General features: G+C 35.1%; 1 protein-coding gene across 1 annotated transcript in view; it reads left to right on the plus strand.

The window, feature by feature from the left end:
• The window catches only part of CFH (complement factor H), a 99,957-nt gene that overhangs the window by 4,615 nt on the left and 78,244 nt on the right, over nt 1-17,098 (plus strand). The window contains exon 2 of the mRNA XM_060078930.1: nt 1,362-1,493. Within this exon, the coding sequence (XP_059934913.1) occupies nt 1,362-1,493 (132 nt within the window). The remainder of the gene's footprint in view (nt 1-1,361; nt 1,494-17,098) is intronic.

Raw genomic sequence — 17,098 nt, forward strand, 5'->3', positions numbered from 1 at the left:
AGAGAAAAGGAAAAGGCAGGCTATCACAACTGATTCACCAATTCCACCTGAAACACACAGTTAAGTAGTTTAGAGGAAAGCCATCTGGAGATTTATGAAGATATTGTGGTAATTAACATGATTTACCCAACACTTCTAGTGGTTTTAGTCATTCTAAAATTAAAACTTGTCCGAGAGGCAAAATCTGTGTGTGTACTTTACAGTGGAAGCTTGTCAGGAGTTATATTAATTTAATATATTAATATAATATTTTATTATGAATGTATTAAGAGCAATGTCCTCTGTGAGCTTCCTTCTTGCTTCCTTCCCTTTTCTCAAAGCTGTCCCTCGACACACATCTTATTCAGCATCACTCTTAATGATAACACACATCATCTCCCTTTACCTGCTTCTAAACTCTCTTCCTTTGACTGAATTTTTGGAAGAAGAACACAGAGCCAAAGGGGGAATTATTTAGTATCAAATGTGATTCAATACCTTCGAAGCATGTTATCCGACAATAATCCAGGAATGACACCCACATGAGTCTTCTACCTACAAAACAAATATATTTTCTGCAGGGAAAAAAATCTCCAGCAGGTTTGGAAAACTCCAGTTCTCATCTTCGATCTACCCATCCTTATGTTGCTAGGGTCCCAAATTCAGCTCACGGGTAGATCAGAAGAAGCACCCTGTTCATGTTCATTTTCCACCTTCACCCTTGTCATCTCAAAACCTTCTAAAACAAGTAATGGCAGCTACGACTTGGCCTTTTTCACAAGGGTTGTCAATTAGTGGGTGATCAACAACCATCTAGTGAGTGAGTGAGAAGCTACATATGTGAATGGATTAGGTCATATCCTTGTCATTCTTCAAGCAAAAAAACGCACAAATGCTAAAAAATTAATAGCTACAGTGTAACTGTTATGTGCCAGATATTATGTAGGAGATTCACAACAAATATGAAAACCAAATAATTTTGTCCAGTTTTGAAAGATAGGTAAACTTAGGCTTAGATAATATCACCCAGAGAGGAGGTGCTAGGCCAAGATTCAGAACCTTGATTTTCTGACTCCAAAGTGCATGTTCTTCCCAATAGAGCTGAGAAAGAGGTTTATGGTCAATAACTAGTAGATATCTGTGTTTCCCGATTGGTCATCTAAATTAAAATAAAATTATAAAATTGCCCAGTCAAAGTCCTACTGATCCACCATCATTTACCTCCTTTTTGCACCTGAGGGACTTCCCATCACTTGTTTGTTTTCCCTGAACTGTATTCCCCCTTCTTGCCACGGCTGCCTCTAACTTCCTTGTCACGTCATCAGAGAAGACTCTTCTAATCATCCAACACGGAGATGCTCTTTGTGTTTGTGTTTCCCTAGTCCTCCACCGCCACTATGATCGATATAAGCTCTATGAGGGCAGGGGCCTTGTTGATCTTGTCAGCATGCAGAACAGTGCCTGGTATATAGTATGGACCCCAAAACAGAGTTTGCTCAGTGATAGAAAGGAAAGTAAGGCGGAGTAAAGGAAGAGAAAATGATTCAATAATCTTGTTGAATAATTGCCTAGATTTTTCAATTCCAATATGGGAAAATTGCATTACACATATAGATATTATTTTTCTGTGTGTGTGTACACATGCATGTTCATGTGCCATGCTTAACTAAGTAAGGCAAGCCAATTTAAAAAGTGTTTTATCACAGCCTTATATTAGTTGTAATAGGTCCTCTCTCATGAGGGTGTGATTTGAGAAATAGAGTAATGTTTGCTTGCAAGAAAGAAAAAGTATATGGGGTATGATCTCTGCAATTAAAATGGTTTTACTTGTATTGAAACATTGTCTTAATTTTTTATTGATTCCTCCTATTAGAAATGTAATTTACAAGGAGGAAAACTTTGGGTGATTTCTGTGTTATTTCTATAATATATTAACAACTTACACAGTTACTGTATGTCCATTCCAGTGTTAAAAATGACCCCAGACTCATTTGTTTAAAATGTATAATAATTTGACAATATTTTATATTAAAAGAATAGATATTATTCTCATTTTGAAGATATTAGATAGAGGAAATGGAAAGCTAAAATAAATCACTCAATACCCATTTCCCTATAAATGATATGGAAGTCCAATTTTCCTGATTATTATGTAGTGTCCCTAGGCTATGAGCTAATAGTAGTAATTTTCATTGCAAATAACATGATGGTGTAAACACAGCACATAAAAAAATCAAAGAAATTAGAAAAATCTCACACTTTTTTTCACAAATAATAGTGTTAGATACATTGAGGTTACCAGTGTTTATGAATACCTAAGACTGGACACTCATGCATTTTCTTTAGCTATAAAGTTATGTTGTAAATATTAATTATATTGCTTTCATATACCAAATTTTGATCTTATTTTCAGATAGCTCTCCACTTTAAGGTTTTAAATGGTAGCTCTGCATCCATTGCCATCTTGATTTGTACCATTTGAGTATACAAATTATAAAATGTGTATTTACTGTACATTTTTCTATTGTCATATAAAAATAAGAATGAAACAAAACTACAAATACTAATGCTAATGTTAAGATGTTGAATACTCGTTCTAGGGATTGAGAAAAGAGAGGGAATCATTAGGCACGGCCATTAGCAGCAACTGCTCAGCCTCAGTTGAGCCTTCTATATTCAGTCTTCAGGAAAATAACAAAATTATAGAAAATTAGATATATCTTTGAAGAGATTTCAGTTTAAAAGGTGATATATTATTAGTGATTTCACACTTGGTAGGTATCTGAAAAGTTATTATTTGAAAGTAGTGAGTCAGTATGTATCTCATTTGCAATGTAAATGCTACCTTTTCTACCCCTAGGTCACTCCAACCCGAGGGGTACAAAAGTTGTGTCCTATCTTTTACACACACACACACACACACACACACACAAATAAAATCTTAATAAATCCTTTCCTGCAGTTATATCATTTAGGCCCTGAATTCCAGAAGTGGGCATAATTTGGCATAAAACCTACCCTTTCGCTTGACCTCCCCACATACCTGGTCCCATTGCCCACCAGCCCATCCACCCAACTACCTGAAAAGCAATATTCTTTGGTGCTCAGGTATACACGTTCCGAGTCTGGACTGCTTGGATTTACACCCTGACACTGGCATTTACCTGTTGCTTGACCTTGGGCAACTTAACCACTGTGCTTCAGTTTCCCCATCTACGAAATGGAATAATTAGAGGACTTATTTTTTGAGGATCAAATACATTAACACGTCTAAATATTTTAGAAGGGTGTTCACCACATACTATGCCATTGTTATTACATGTGTTTTTCAAAATGTAGGCATCTTCATTTTTTTTTTATTATTATTATTTATTTATTTATTTTTTGCGGTATGCGGGCCTCTCACTGTCGCGGCCTCCCCCGTTGCGGAGCACAGGCTCCGGACGCGCAGGCTCCGGACGCGCAGGCTCAGCGGCCATGGCCCACGGGCCCAGCCGCTCCGCGGCATATGGGATCCTCCCAGACCGGGGCACGAACCCGCATCCCCTGCATCGGCAGGCGGACTCTCAACCACTTGCGCCACCAGGGAGGCCCAGGCATCTTCATTTTTAGGAGTCTTTTCCTTAATATAAACTCGTCTTTGCTGTTTAGCAACTAATGAATTTAATTACGCATTTCCAATTTCACACAACTGGTTGAACAGCTTTGATTACCTTTTAAGAGATAAACTATGTACCCTCAGAGCAATTGAAGCAACGTAAAAATATACTAAAACTAAAAAGAAAAAAATATCTGGCTGCTCTGTGATTCTTCTGAACTCCCATGGAAATAATAAATATGGATAATCAGAAAGTACTTTAAATATTCTCTAGTTAGAAGCCAGATCATGGAGGCTTTTAAAATTAAAACAAGCATCTTGAATTATTTTCACATGCAAAGCAGAAAAAAATACGCACCATATTGAGTTCAGATGCAATAAGCTGTACATGTGCTACAGAGCTCCATGAGAAATGCAGTTTTTACACTGGCTTCACGCAAACTTTACAGTTGCAGAAAATAAGGATATGGCAAAAAGCAATCTGGAAATGTCATAGCCAAATCAATAATTAGGAGGAAAGGTGACCACCTCCTACTCAAATATCAATACAAAGTATATTGAAATACTGATTAGTGTGAAGAAATGCAATATATAATATTTGAGAGTATTACGATGAACATTTTTAACAAGGCATTCACCAAGATTTAAGAAACATGAATAAGAAACAACTTTAATTTGTCCTTTGCACTTCTATTTCTTTTTGTTTTGCCTATAAACGTATACACTCACTTGGATTTAAGCCCTGAGAAAATCACCACGTTGCACAGGGTAGTACAGAAAACCTGAATGCTATTATATGTTAATGACCTGACCGCCAAAGTGAGTTTTCAACTAATTTCTTGAAACATTAGTAGGTAATTTTCCTAGGAGTTGACTACCAAATTCTCTAAGATCATACTTTCTCTGTGACTTACCTGTTTTATTCAGACAGTCTTTCCAAAACAATTTATCCAGTTTAATTATACTAGAACATGGTTCAGATAGGACCAAGACTATAAAAATAATAAATCAAATAGCTTTGTTTTGAAATTTCCCACCTTCTCATTTTCTTTCAATGCTTTTTTGCTTTGCTAAGGCTCAGCTCCCTGATCACAGATGAAAGACCGATTCCAAATTCCTAAGTGAAATTCAGTTATTAGAAAGAGCAAACTAGAAGCTAGGTCTTTTATGCTAGAGTCATGTGAGAGCAAGTGAGTAGGAATGAATCAAATAGGAAAGAAAATAAAGTTGCCAAAATCGTAACTCAGTAGTAATAAAGAGACCATGTTAGAGATTCTGCAAAAGCTGAATTGGATTCTGAAGAAGATCCAAGTCAGTAGATCAAGTCAAAAGTAAAATGAGGATGCTCAATACAGAGGAAATATCCTAGGTACTGGGTCTAGTTAGATAGAGCAAGAGGAGTTATAGGAAGAGGGACATCAGAGAATATTGAGTTATAGGAAGAGGGACATCAGAGAACATTAAGGTGAATATGACATATCCAGATTAGCAGATTATTAATTCTCACAAAAGGAGATTTTGACACTTAGTCAAGGCTAAGGGCCAAAATAAGCTGGAGTGTCACTTAGGATGTTCTTGATTATTAGTAACAAAATACCTGATCTACTATGCCATAAAACATTAAAGAAGTGTATTATGTCATATATGGAAAAATCAAGTAGAACATCTTTAGCCAAAGCTTGATGTGGTGACCTAATGGTACCACAAAAGAGTTAGTTCCTCTGCATTTAATTGTCCTGCCTTCTATATTCCTTCCTGTGATTTCAAGATGCTTGAAGAAATTCAGAGGACTAGTTCATTCACTTCCAACAGAAACAAGAGAACATCTTGAAACCTAGGATTCCAAGCAAAACTTGGAACTGCCAGAGTAAATATCCTGGTGTTTGGTTTTCCAATCTGCAGCTAAAGACTAAAGATCACTGAAATAGCCTAGTCTTATGGTTTGTTCTTTCCTCCAATCCTCTTCAAAACAAAACAGAAGAGGCTTCAGGGACTCTGCACATACTTAAAGTAGAAATGCAAATCCTTTCCCAAGATTATATTGCAATCAGGATATTGAAAGAGTACAGCCCAGCTAATTATATTGGACTTAAGTTTTGCTCTACCAACATCCTGTTTTTGTACATAAAAGTCCTACTGTTCTCATTTGATCTCAGTGGAATTCAACACACATTCTTACATAGCTGCATGATCCAAGTTAGGTCAAAGAGTATGGACAACAGGAAAGGGCAATCTTTCATGTATGGATATTGGGAGTGAGCAATTCTCTTTCTGCTGGGGTTTCTAAGAAGTTATGTGTGTCCTTCTTGTAAATAACTTGGAACTGACCAGACTTTTGCAGCAATACAAGATATTTTTTAAGCTTCTGGGGCTGGCCATGACTAAAGTAAGCATGATTCTTAGAATACTCAATCATAGGAATCAATAGCTCTCTTTTTTTCCTTAAGATGGTTTGAATTTCTATCATTTGCACCTGAAAAAAAAAATCCTAACCAATAAATAAACTTATGTCACATATGACAATCTCCTCAATAGTGCTATGAATAATTACCAGTCTTTTTTTGTTCCCATACCAGAATCATTTCCTAATAAAACTAAGTAGTACAACAACTTTATATTTTCTTTCTCAGCAAATTTCACTGCTGTTTGGATGCTAATTTTCACATCATTGGCATGGACTAACATTCCATATGCGAGTCCCAAATTTTACATTCTGCAGTATTCAAATAACCACCACAAAGCAGTGCACCACCTGATCCTACAGAAAAATGTAAAATTGCATAATAATAACAGACTTTAAAAGATGAGCAAATTAGAAAATACTTTTACTGACTGAAGTTTTACCCAATTTCAGAGAATTAAACATTGTTCCCTTCTGTAATTTTATCTGTTTCATTCTATAATGCAAACTGAAAGAACAACCAAATATAAAAAATAGAGACTGCTATATCTTCCATGGGAACAGGAGATAGTCACAGTCCAAATCACAACCTCCAAAAAGAAATTAAAGAAAAATATTATTGGGACCAAAATGGCAAAAGGTGATAAGAGCAAATGCAAACTCCTAGAGACACCTTAAATAGTACAGAGGTCCTTCAAAGTAGAGACAACAGCTCTAAAAGGATCAAAGATACCTGGAATGGAGGTGTGAGCAGAGTACAGGTGTCTAAAGCAAGCCTGAGAAGTGAGGGAAGGCTAAATAAGAAGATTCATACATACATCATCTTTTCGGGAAGCAGACAAGAAGATAGAGCATACACCACAGTCATTGTGGTGACAGCTAATCAAAGTCCATGAAAATTAATTAATAATTGTGAGATATATCATAGACACCTGAAACATCAGGCTTTACTGTGAAAACTCAAGATTTTCTGCTTACCAGACAGGGGAAAGCTAATAATGAGTGGAAACATTTACAAAGGAGATGACAAAACAGAGGTGTCCTAAGCTTCCACTGCTTTAGTTTACACCTCTCAGCTTTAATATATTTCAGCAGATACTTCAACCAGATGTATGTGTCCCATTCAAAATTAGTAAAAGTCAGAAAGAAATAAGCATAGATGACACACTCATAGGTAAAAAAAATAAACATGTAGGAAAAGAGAAATGTAAGAAGGCGAGAAAACTATCAACAAAGTGAAAAGGCAACCCATTGAATGGGAAGAACCTATTTGCAAATGATATGTCTGATAAAGGGTTAATATCAAAAATATACAAAAAACTCATACAGCTCAATAGCAAAGGAAAACGAGTTGAGTAAAAAATGGGCAGAAGTCCTGAACAGGCATTTTTTCAAAGAAGTCATATAGATGGCCAACAGGCACATGAAAAGATCTCAACATCACTAATCATCAGGGAAATGAAAATCACCTGGTCAAAGTTAATAGACCAATGACAGAATGGGAATCTGACATTTACAATACCTAAAATCAATGAGAGGTAACTTTAGAATATATTAGAAATATATGATATAAGAAATTTCTGCATATTTACAATGAAATATATGATTTCTCATTAAAAACATAAAAAGGATATGAACAGGAATTTTGTAGGAAGGGAAAGGAAAACAGCTAATAAGTATATGAAGTATAGAAAGCGATGTTTACACACATTAATAACTAGAGCAATGCAAATTAAAACAATAGTGAGATATGAGGATACAGGGAACTTCATGTACTGTGTGGGAAGAGAGACAGGTATAGCCATTCTGGAGAGCAGGTAAAGTGACTTTGGACTAGAGAGTAAGACTGTCTCCACTGCTTCTGGACTTCAATTTTAAAAAATACATAATAAGCTTAAAGTAATGATTACATAACAAAAAAAAAAGCACAAACCAATGTTTTTGAAAATATTGATTTTCAAAGATGGATAAGGAATTTTACAAAGATAAAGTTCTATTTCTTAAGCAGGGGTAGGTTTGTTTCATAGTAATTCTTCATTATATGTTATAAATAACAATGCATATGTTTTAAGTGTTGAATAGAAATTTTAGGGGGAAATGGGAAAATCTTCATATCTTTGTATAGCAGTATAGAAAAAAAACTGTTGAGTAGTATAAAACTGTTAAATAATTTACCTTAAAGTAACTTAAACAGTGCATTATCATTACAAATCCACAGAAAATTGCTAAAATGAAAAAATCACACAACGCTGAGAAGGATTTAGAGAAACCAGAACTCTCACTTATTGCTGACAGAAATGGACATTGGTGCAACTACTTTAGACAACCCTTTGGCAGAATTGACTAAATCTGAACACATGTATATCCCACAATCTAACAGTTCCATTCCTAGGTATATATTTTTATGGGAAATGTACAAAACTGCCCAAGGCAACACTATTTGTAATGGTCAAAAATTACCAAAATGCCTATTAACAGCTGAATGGATAAATAAATTGTTGTTTAGTCACCAATTGAATATGATACAGCACTGAGAAAGAACAAAGTACAACTACCCAGAACAAGGAAAAGAAATCTCACAAACATAAAGTTGAGGGAAAGAAGCTACAAAAGAGTGCATAGTATATGATGCCATTTATATAATGTACAAAAACACTAGTTTTAGAACTCAGGATATTGAAGAGGGACTTCTAGAATGTTGGTGGTTTTCTGTTTAACGATCTTGTGTTGTGTACAGTTATGATCCATGATCATTTATATATAATTCTTCAATAAGACATTTTATCAAAAAGACCTTGCTAAATAGACTTATAATCACTAATTTAAGATTTTTTTAAGAAGCATCATTAAACAGACGGCAATGAGTCAAAACTCTACCATCCTTTCCACATAAGTACAATCATTGACACCTGAAGGTATGGAAATTTAGTCTTCTTTCAAACTGCTCACAAAATGTAGTTCAGATATGATTATTCAAACTATGCATGCCTCTTTTCATTTGATATGGCACTCTGTAAGCAAATGCTTTTATTAAGAAAAAAAATATAAACTTCGCGTCACGTTCCATCTGTCTTTGTTCCTATGTGAAGTTTCATTTACAAAATAACTTCTTTGTTTTCTGTCCTTTAAAAAATAAGCAAAACTATTTTAGCTGTTAGAATAGTGGTTACTCCTTGGGGAAGGAATGGAGCATGAGGGGGCTCCTAGAATACTGGTGTTACTGTTTTTTTATCTATATGCTGATCACATTGGTGTATTCACATTTATAAAATTAATTTGCTTTATATATATGATTTGCACATTTTCTGTATCTGTGTTATAATTTAATAAATATTTATATTTTTAGAAAAACAAGCTTAGGAGAGGACATTGGTGGAGGATATAAAGGCTATTGACATTTTCTCTGTCTCTGTGCTATATGATGATTAAAATACCACATCTTATTTTGTAACTTAAAAAGGTAAATAAAATTACATTTAAGTTAGTTAAAAAATAAAAAGCATCCTATGGGCATCCTGGGGACAAATCATGCAAATTAGAAAATAAGAATAATATTAAAGTCTTGCACATAATCATATGTTTAAAATGAGTGAAATAATGTTTATGAAGTCCTTATGAAAAAGAAGTGCAATTCAAGACTTTTTAAAGACTTTTTATATTCAGTCAAGTTGAAATTTTAGTCTAAAAGAAATAAATTCATGAATATGCAAGAAATCAAGGAATACAGTCCAAAAGCCTGTCTTTAAAATTTGATTATGAACTTCAAGGAAAAAAATCAAAATTAAGATCTCAATAACAGAGAAGCCACAGTTGGAAAGTACCAGTGATTTAAAAAAAATACACTCAGATATAAAACTAAGATTTGCAGAAAATGGAAAAATTAGTTATGAAATTGAGCATAAATGTTAGAACCACAGAATACATGTTAAACCGAAGACAACCAGGAAGCAATGAAAGGAGGGTGCTGGAGTTACACAGCAGAACTGACACAGTTTTTATATTAAAAACATGCCTGGAACCTGACTTGGATGATGAAATGAGAGCTGAGGTGACTTGTGTGATCTCAAGGCAGAAGCTTTAAGAAATTGTATGCAATTTGCATCTCTTTCCCTCTGCCTTAGGGACTGGTAGTCCCACATGGCCTGGACCCTGGGGTTAGACCAGCATGTACTGTCAATCCATGGGTTGCCCATTAAAAACAAGTAGCATGAATGAGAGATAATATAAACAAGTGTAAACTATTGTTACAGAAACATATTTATAAAACATAATATTCACTTAAATGTTTTGCACTTTGTATATTGTATGCACAATTACAGTATTTTGTATATGTTTGCATTTTGTGTGTTTGTATTTTTACATATAAAAACAAATAGAAATATCATCTTCAGCCATTGAGATTCTAGGATATCTATTGCTACCACTTTATCTAACTGCTGGGAGGGATATTTGGGGCTCTAAAATGTTCCAAGGCACAGTGCTGACTTCTGGAACCTGGGAGAAAAATAGGCCTTCAGTATTCCTGCATATCAAGAAAATATTAGTTGACAATCAAAAATCATCAAACACACACAGATTCTTGCCTTCAAGAGTGAGAATGATCAAAAACGAAAACCAAAAGATTGACAATCACATGGACTTTAGATACTGAAATTATCAATCAAAGAATATAAAATGTATAACTGTGAATAACCCAAAATGCATGTGAAAGAGAAATAGAGGAAATAAAGAGAAGGCATAATGTAGCTCTAATCTGAGTCTGAGAAAGAATATATAAAAGGAAAGAGAGAACTCTTGAAGAGATCATGGCTGAGAATTTTTCAGAACAAATGAAGATAGGAAGCCAGGAACACAGAAGGCATGTAAATGACTAAGTATACATCTACACCTTGGCATATATTCATAAAACTTAAGGACACCAAAGACAAAGAGAAAATTTTAAAGCAGGCAAAGATAAATGACAAATCACCAGCAAAATGAAGATGACTGGACTTAAGATGCCTTTTAAGCAAAGATGGAAACTATTAAGGTGGTGGAATGCTCTCTTTATATAGCTAAGAGTAAATAAAATCAGCCTCTAATTGAGAACGTAGAAATACTATCTTTGAAGAAAAAATATTAAAAAATTATTTTTAGATAAAAAACTAATAATTTACTAAAAATAACCAATTCAAGTAATAATCTCACCCAGAAACACCTTCACTGACACACCCAGATATAAAGTTTAGCTAAATATTTGTGTTCCCGTGACCCCATCAATAATTAAATATAATTAACAATGAATGTTTCTATAAAATAACAACAGAAGGATAGTCTAAGGTGCAGTTAAGTTGGTAAATCTATAGATATATTTAAATAAATATTGCTTTTTAAATTTATAATAATTTTTAAATAGCAGTGTTGAAAGAAAGTTGTTCAATTATTGAACAATAGTAGCATGTAAATTGGGAAAGGCATAAACAGATATATTAAGTATTAAAATGTTCCCTTGTTGAAAGGTGAGAAAATATGGATTAACTTTTTATTTATAAAATTTAAAGGTAATCATTTAAATAATAAAAATAGAGATAGAAAATTGAATAAGAAAAGGAAACTGAAAAATGAAATCTTGCTATTTGTGACAACATGGATGGATCTAGAGGATATTATGCTAAGTGAAATAAGTCAGACAGAAAGACAAATACCTCATGAACTCATTTATATTTGGAATCTAAAAAACAAAACAAAAGGAAAACAGACTTATATATACAAAAAACAAATGGGTGGTTGCCAGAAGGGATGGTGGAGGGAAGGGTGAATAGGTGAAGAGGATTTACAGGTACAAACCTCCAGTTAGATAATAAATAAGCATAAGGAATATGGTCAATAATATTGTAGTAACTTTGTATGGAGACAGATGGTTACTAGACTTGTCATGGTGATCATTTCATAATGTATGCAAATGTCAAAGCATTATTTACTACACCTGAAACTAACATAATATTGTATATCAACTCTATTTCAATTAAGAAAAAAAAGTAGTTTCCAACCACCCTTGCCCTTCTCCTGTGAACTGTTGTCAGTGACAACCATCATGTTGTACTGCCCTATACAAGTTGAGTTCCACACCAGACACTCTTTTTAGACTTTAGTACTTGGATAAATTTTCTCTCTCAAAAAGTAAAATCAATGTACTTTCATTTCTTAGAAAAGGCATTTTCATCTATTTTCACACTGAATTTGCAGTTGTTAAGGAGAACTATGTGAACCAATGTTTCCCTTTGTGTCCTGGTTGTTAGGAAGCTCAGTGCCAAATTTAATATTAAATTATTGTACTATGGTAATAAAGTTTTTCCTTCATATAAAAAGAAAGAAAAGAACACTGAAAAATTCAGAAAATGAGAGAAATAGAAAAGTATAGAAATAGGGAATAATTATTATAAGATAGCAGGAAAAAAAATAGAGACAATTGAAAATCACAATTACACTCATTGGGCTGAACTCAGCAGTGAAAAGCCAGATTTGTTGAATTGAACTGAAAAAACTCCATTACACTACAAAACATTAGCAGAGGTAAAGAGGATCAGTACGTAATGGCAAAATGTGTATTTAACAACTTATAAAAACTTTTAAATTTTATCTAACAACATACAAGGGAGGAAGAAAGGGAGGGAAAAAAGAGCGGAAGAGAGATTGAGAGAGAGAGAAGAGAGAGCAAGTAAAATTGACAAAAGTATCATCATTCGTGTTACTTTATTATATCTCTCTTAGTATTTGATAGAATAAACATTTTAAAAATAAGCAATTTGAAGGCTCTGATCACACCATTGCCAAGTTAGAACTAATAATATATACAGAATATTGTACCTTCACACTTGAAAAATATACATTTTTTCACACACATATAGAATATTTATGAAAAGTGATGGTGTGTCATGTCATAAAAGTAGTTTTTAAAACTTTCAAATATTTGCTAATATTGGAACTTGTCTGATCACATTGCAATTAAGGAAGATAATGATAACAAAGGATGACTAGAATAAAACTACATTTGGAAATATAAAAATTAACACATGCAACTCGTGGTTATAGAAGAAATCACTATGGAACTTAGGCAATTTTTAGACATTTAAAATAGTGGAAATACTAGGTATCATAACTTGGAGTGTTGGGTAAATGGACAGACTAAAATTCTTGCATTAGGAAAGAAGTGTAAAAATTAATGAGCTAAGTATCTATCTTATGATATTAAAAATAAAAAAAACAGACTAAATCCAACCAAATAAAAGGAAAATAATAAAGATAAGAACAGGTCATAATGAAGCTGGAAAAACAGATGACAAATAAAGTCAAAGATTAATTTCTTTGAAATGACTAGTAAAGTAGATAAACCTTTGATAAGATTAAGATTAATCAGAACTAAAAGGAGAACGGGAAGAATTAAACACTATTAAGAATGAAGTATTGTACATAAATAATGCTACAAAGGTTAAACAAATAATGAGGCTATTATGAACAAATGTATGCCAATATATTTGAAAATACGTGAAATAAATTCCTAGAGTTCCTAGAATTCTTATTATTTAAGTAGAAGTTGATAAAAACTGACTTAAAAAGAAATAGAAAATCTGAACAGTCATAAAACCATTAAAGACATTCAGTCTTCAGTTGAAATTTACATGCTGATTGTAAGCAGTCCTGCGAATTCTCATTATTTCACAGCATGGACTAGGCATGCATGGACTCTGTGGACCACGGCCAGGAGCCTGGGCAAGATGAGAGTCTCCAGAAGAGAGAATAAGCCCTGTCTCCACTTCATGTTACATATATTTAAGTTAGTTTAAGAGATGTTTGCGAATGCATAACTTAATTAACAAAAAATGTTCAAGTAATCCCCAAAAGAACACTACAGAGAGGTCATTCTAAGACCAAAATCTGCAAAGCAGGTGCTATAGGGAAAACCTTGAACGCCAGGAATGCTGTCATCAGTCAATGGTTTTGTTCCAGTCAAGCTAGTCAGATCTTTGCTATGCTATCAAAAGGGGCAAGGTCATGAGCCTCAAAACCATCCTTATGTGTCTCCCATACCCTGGGGAGACTCAGTAATTGTAAGTCATTCTATTGGTTCTGATTGACACAAGCTCCTAGTGGGTTTCACAGTGTGTCTGGGAGTTGAGATGTTTGCCCACTATTTTCTGAGAGTGGAGCATCAGTGAGAAGCCATGCAGCTGGATGAAGTGGGTTGTGGCATAGCCACACTGAGGAGGGATTCAGATTTATAAGGCATTGCCTAAAATCTTGGTAGAAAGATATTTCAGGCTGTTTGTACATGTCTGTAATAGAAAGAGGAAATATTTTATTTACTTTCTCCCCCCTACTCATCTCCCAGGGTCAGGGATTTTTATATCCAACCAGCTGAAGTCTGAATGCCTTCTTGGGAATGAGACAGACCGATTGTCCTGTGTCCAGAATAATGAATTGTGTAGGGACATAAAGCCGTCATGTTGTTCTCATAAGCAATCTATGGGGCTGAGAAGGGGGTCCATAAAACCAGTTGAGGCAAACTCAGTGTCCAAGGTCATGTCTGCTCATGTGTCCTTGTTTGAGCAATACAATCTTTGCCTCCACCTACTGAGGTTAAAGCAAGCATTTAAAATTTTTTCCTTGTATCTTCAGAGATCAGAAAGAGCACACACACGCACACACACATGGTCGATGTTACACATATTTAACAACACAGCTATGAAAAAGAGGAAGACGTACCATTTCTTCTCAAAATTTTCTCATTCTCCACTCCCTGATTCATGGGTTTCTAGGAGTACTACCCCTTCAAGGCAGAAGGAGTATGGCCATGTGAAACTTACAAGAATTTGAAGACAATCAGATCATTTGTCCTTGCTTGTATAATCACAAATAATAAAGGCTTTGAAAATAACACTGGCATTCTTATCTGGTTTCATTTTCTTGGTACCTTTGAGTGTACTATGTGGGCTACACCAGAAATAATAGCCCTATGTTCTTGATTGGGCTTTGTCGGAAAATACTTTGACTGAAACATAGTCCCTTTACTTGGACATACCTGTGTGTGATGTAAAGATTAAGTTCATGAACAAGTTATTATATCCAGTTTCATATAGATGTATTTTTAGTATTATAGCCCTAAGTTCGTGTCCAATAGCCTGACAATTTTTAGCCTTTTAGTGTTGGCCCACGAGTCTGTGTAAAGATGAATTTCAGTTAGTGTTGAGATGATGTGCTCTGTGTCTAGAACACTTTTGATGTTCAGCCCACTTTGCAGAGCCTCACTGCTGTGGGCTATTGGTGGTCCATCATTATGTTGGAAGGCTGCATTAGTCCTCTAAATGCATCCTCTTTGTGTCTAAAGGTGGACTTGTTAGGGAGGCCAAGGATGCAAGGCCTTGTTTGGCACTTATTTGGAGGTTCCATTAGAGAGTCATGACTTGTAGTGAGACAATCTCTGGATCTACTGGGCAAGCTATAGGCCCTTTCATGCAGAATCCTGGAGGCTGAAGGGTACTGATGGTCTATTGTCAAAGGTTCCAATCAAAAAGCTCTGAGGCCGTACACAGATATGTGTAATATTGTGGGTTCTGAAGGAGCTGTGGGCTTCAGGACAGCACTTGAGGTATTAATGTTTGGATTGATTTCAAGGCCTCTAGCTCAGGAGATTAGGCTGTCTGTCTGTTGGTTTGGTGCAGAGGCAGCGGCAAAATTTCCCCTTGTGCTATATGCTATCTGCAACATCCAAAGAAGTCAGTCAGGTGTTGGACCTAACTTTTTTATACCTGCTGGCTGCAGAACCAACAGTTCATCTCTACCATTTGTATTAGTCACTTAGGTCTGCTATAGCAAGATACATAAACTGGGTAACTTAAACAACATGCATCATTTTCTCACAGTTCTGGAGGCTGGGAGTCCAACATCAAGGTGCCAGGGTGGGCTTCTAGTGACACCCCTCCTCCTGGCTGGCAGATGGTGGCCTTTCCTCTGTGCATGTGTGGAGGGAAGGGGATCTCTGCTGCCTCTTCCTTTTCTTACAAGGACACCAGTCCTATCGGATTAGGATCCACTCTTAATGACCTCATTCAATCTTAATTACTTTCTTTAAGACCCTATCTCCAAATACAGTCACATTGTGGCTAAGGGTTTTGACGTCTGAATTTGGAGAGGTACAATTCAGTCTATAACATAACTATAAATTACAGTCCAGAAAGTTCCCAGAGTGGTAACTTGGTGGTACCGTGGACTTTGGCTTCATTCACGGTTGATCCATTTTGTCACTTGTGCTAGGATGGCACATGATGTGATGTAAGGAGTTTTCTCAGAATAGTTACATTCAAAAATCATCATTATAAGAAAATCTGAACATACACTGAGTCAGTATTGTTTTACTATTTGTCCAACTTATTAATGATTTGTCATTCACATGACTTAGTTTCTTTCTTCAGAGTCACTGTTATTTCAGTGTGGAAACAGTAACCACTATATGCCTCTACAGTGTGAAGTGGCTCCATTGTCTGGTCAGGGCTGTTAAAATTGGAGATAACTTGAGACAGTGTTTCCACTTCCACTAATCCCTCTGTGAAAAGACCAAATACTGTTTCTTCTCCTAGTGTGAGACATTGTCTCAATTGTTCAAGCTAGACAAGCATTCCAGTGACCATTCTCAGTCATACAGTACTCTGACAGAGGTCACCAATAACTATATCCAATCAAGATATTTTTGCATTTGAGCAGCTGGAACATTTGTATCAACAATATAGAGAACCTTTGGGGAATTCCCTGTCAGTCCAGTGGTTAGGACTCTGTGCTTCCATTGCAGGGGGCACAGGTTCAATCCCTGGTCGGGGAACTAAGATCCCTCAAGCTGCGTGGCAGGACCAAAAACAAAACAAAACAAAAAACAAAAACGAACAACAACAAAAAAACCCAAAACCAACAAAAACCAAAAACAATATAGAGAACTTTTAGTTCCAGCAAGTCTTCACTGCTGTCCTTACAAGAAGAAAATCTCGATAAATTGAAAATCAACAATTTTTCTTGAACCCGAAAAAGAATTGAGTTTGCAGAAAAACCACTACCCTGAAATCTGGAAAGAAAGGTAAATCCAGAGAATCACA

The sequence above is a fragment of the Mesoplodon densirostris genome, chromosome 2, assembly GCF_025265405.1.
Source record: "Mesoplodon densirostris isolate mMesDen1 chromosome 2, mMesDen1 primary haplotype, whole genome shotgun sequence".
Classification (NCBI taxonomy): domain Eukaryota; kingdom Metazoa; phylum Chordata; class Mammalia; order Artiodactyla; family Ziphiidae; genus Mesoplodon; species Mesoplodon densirostris.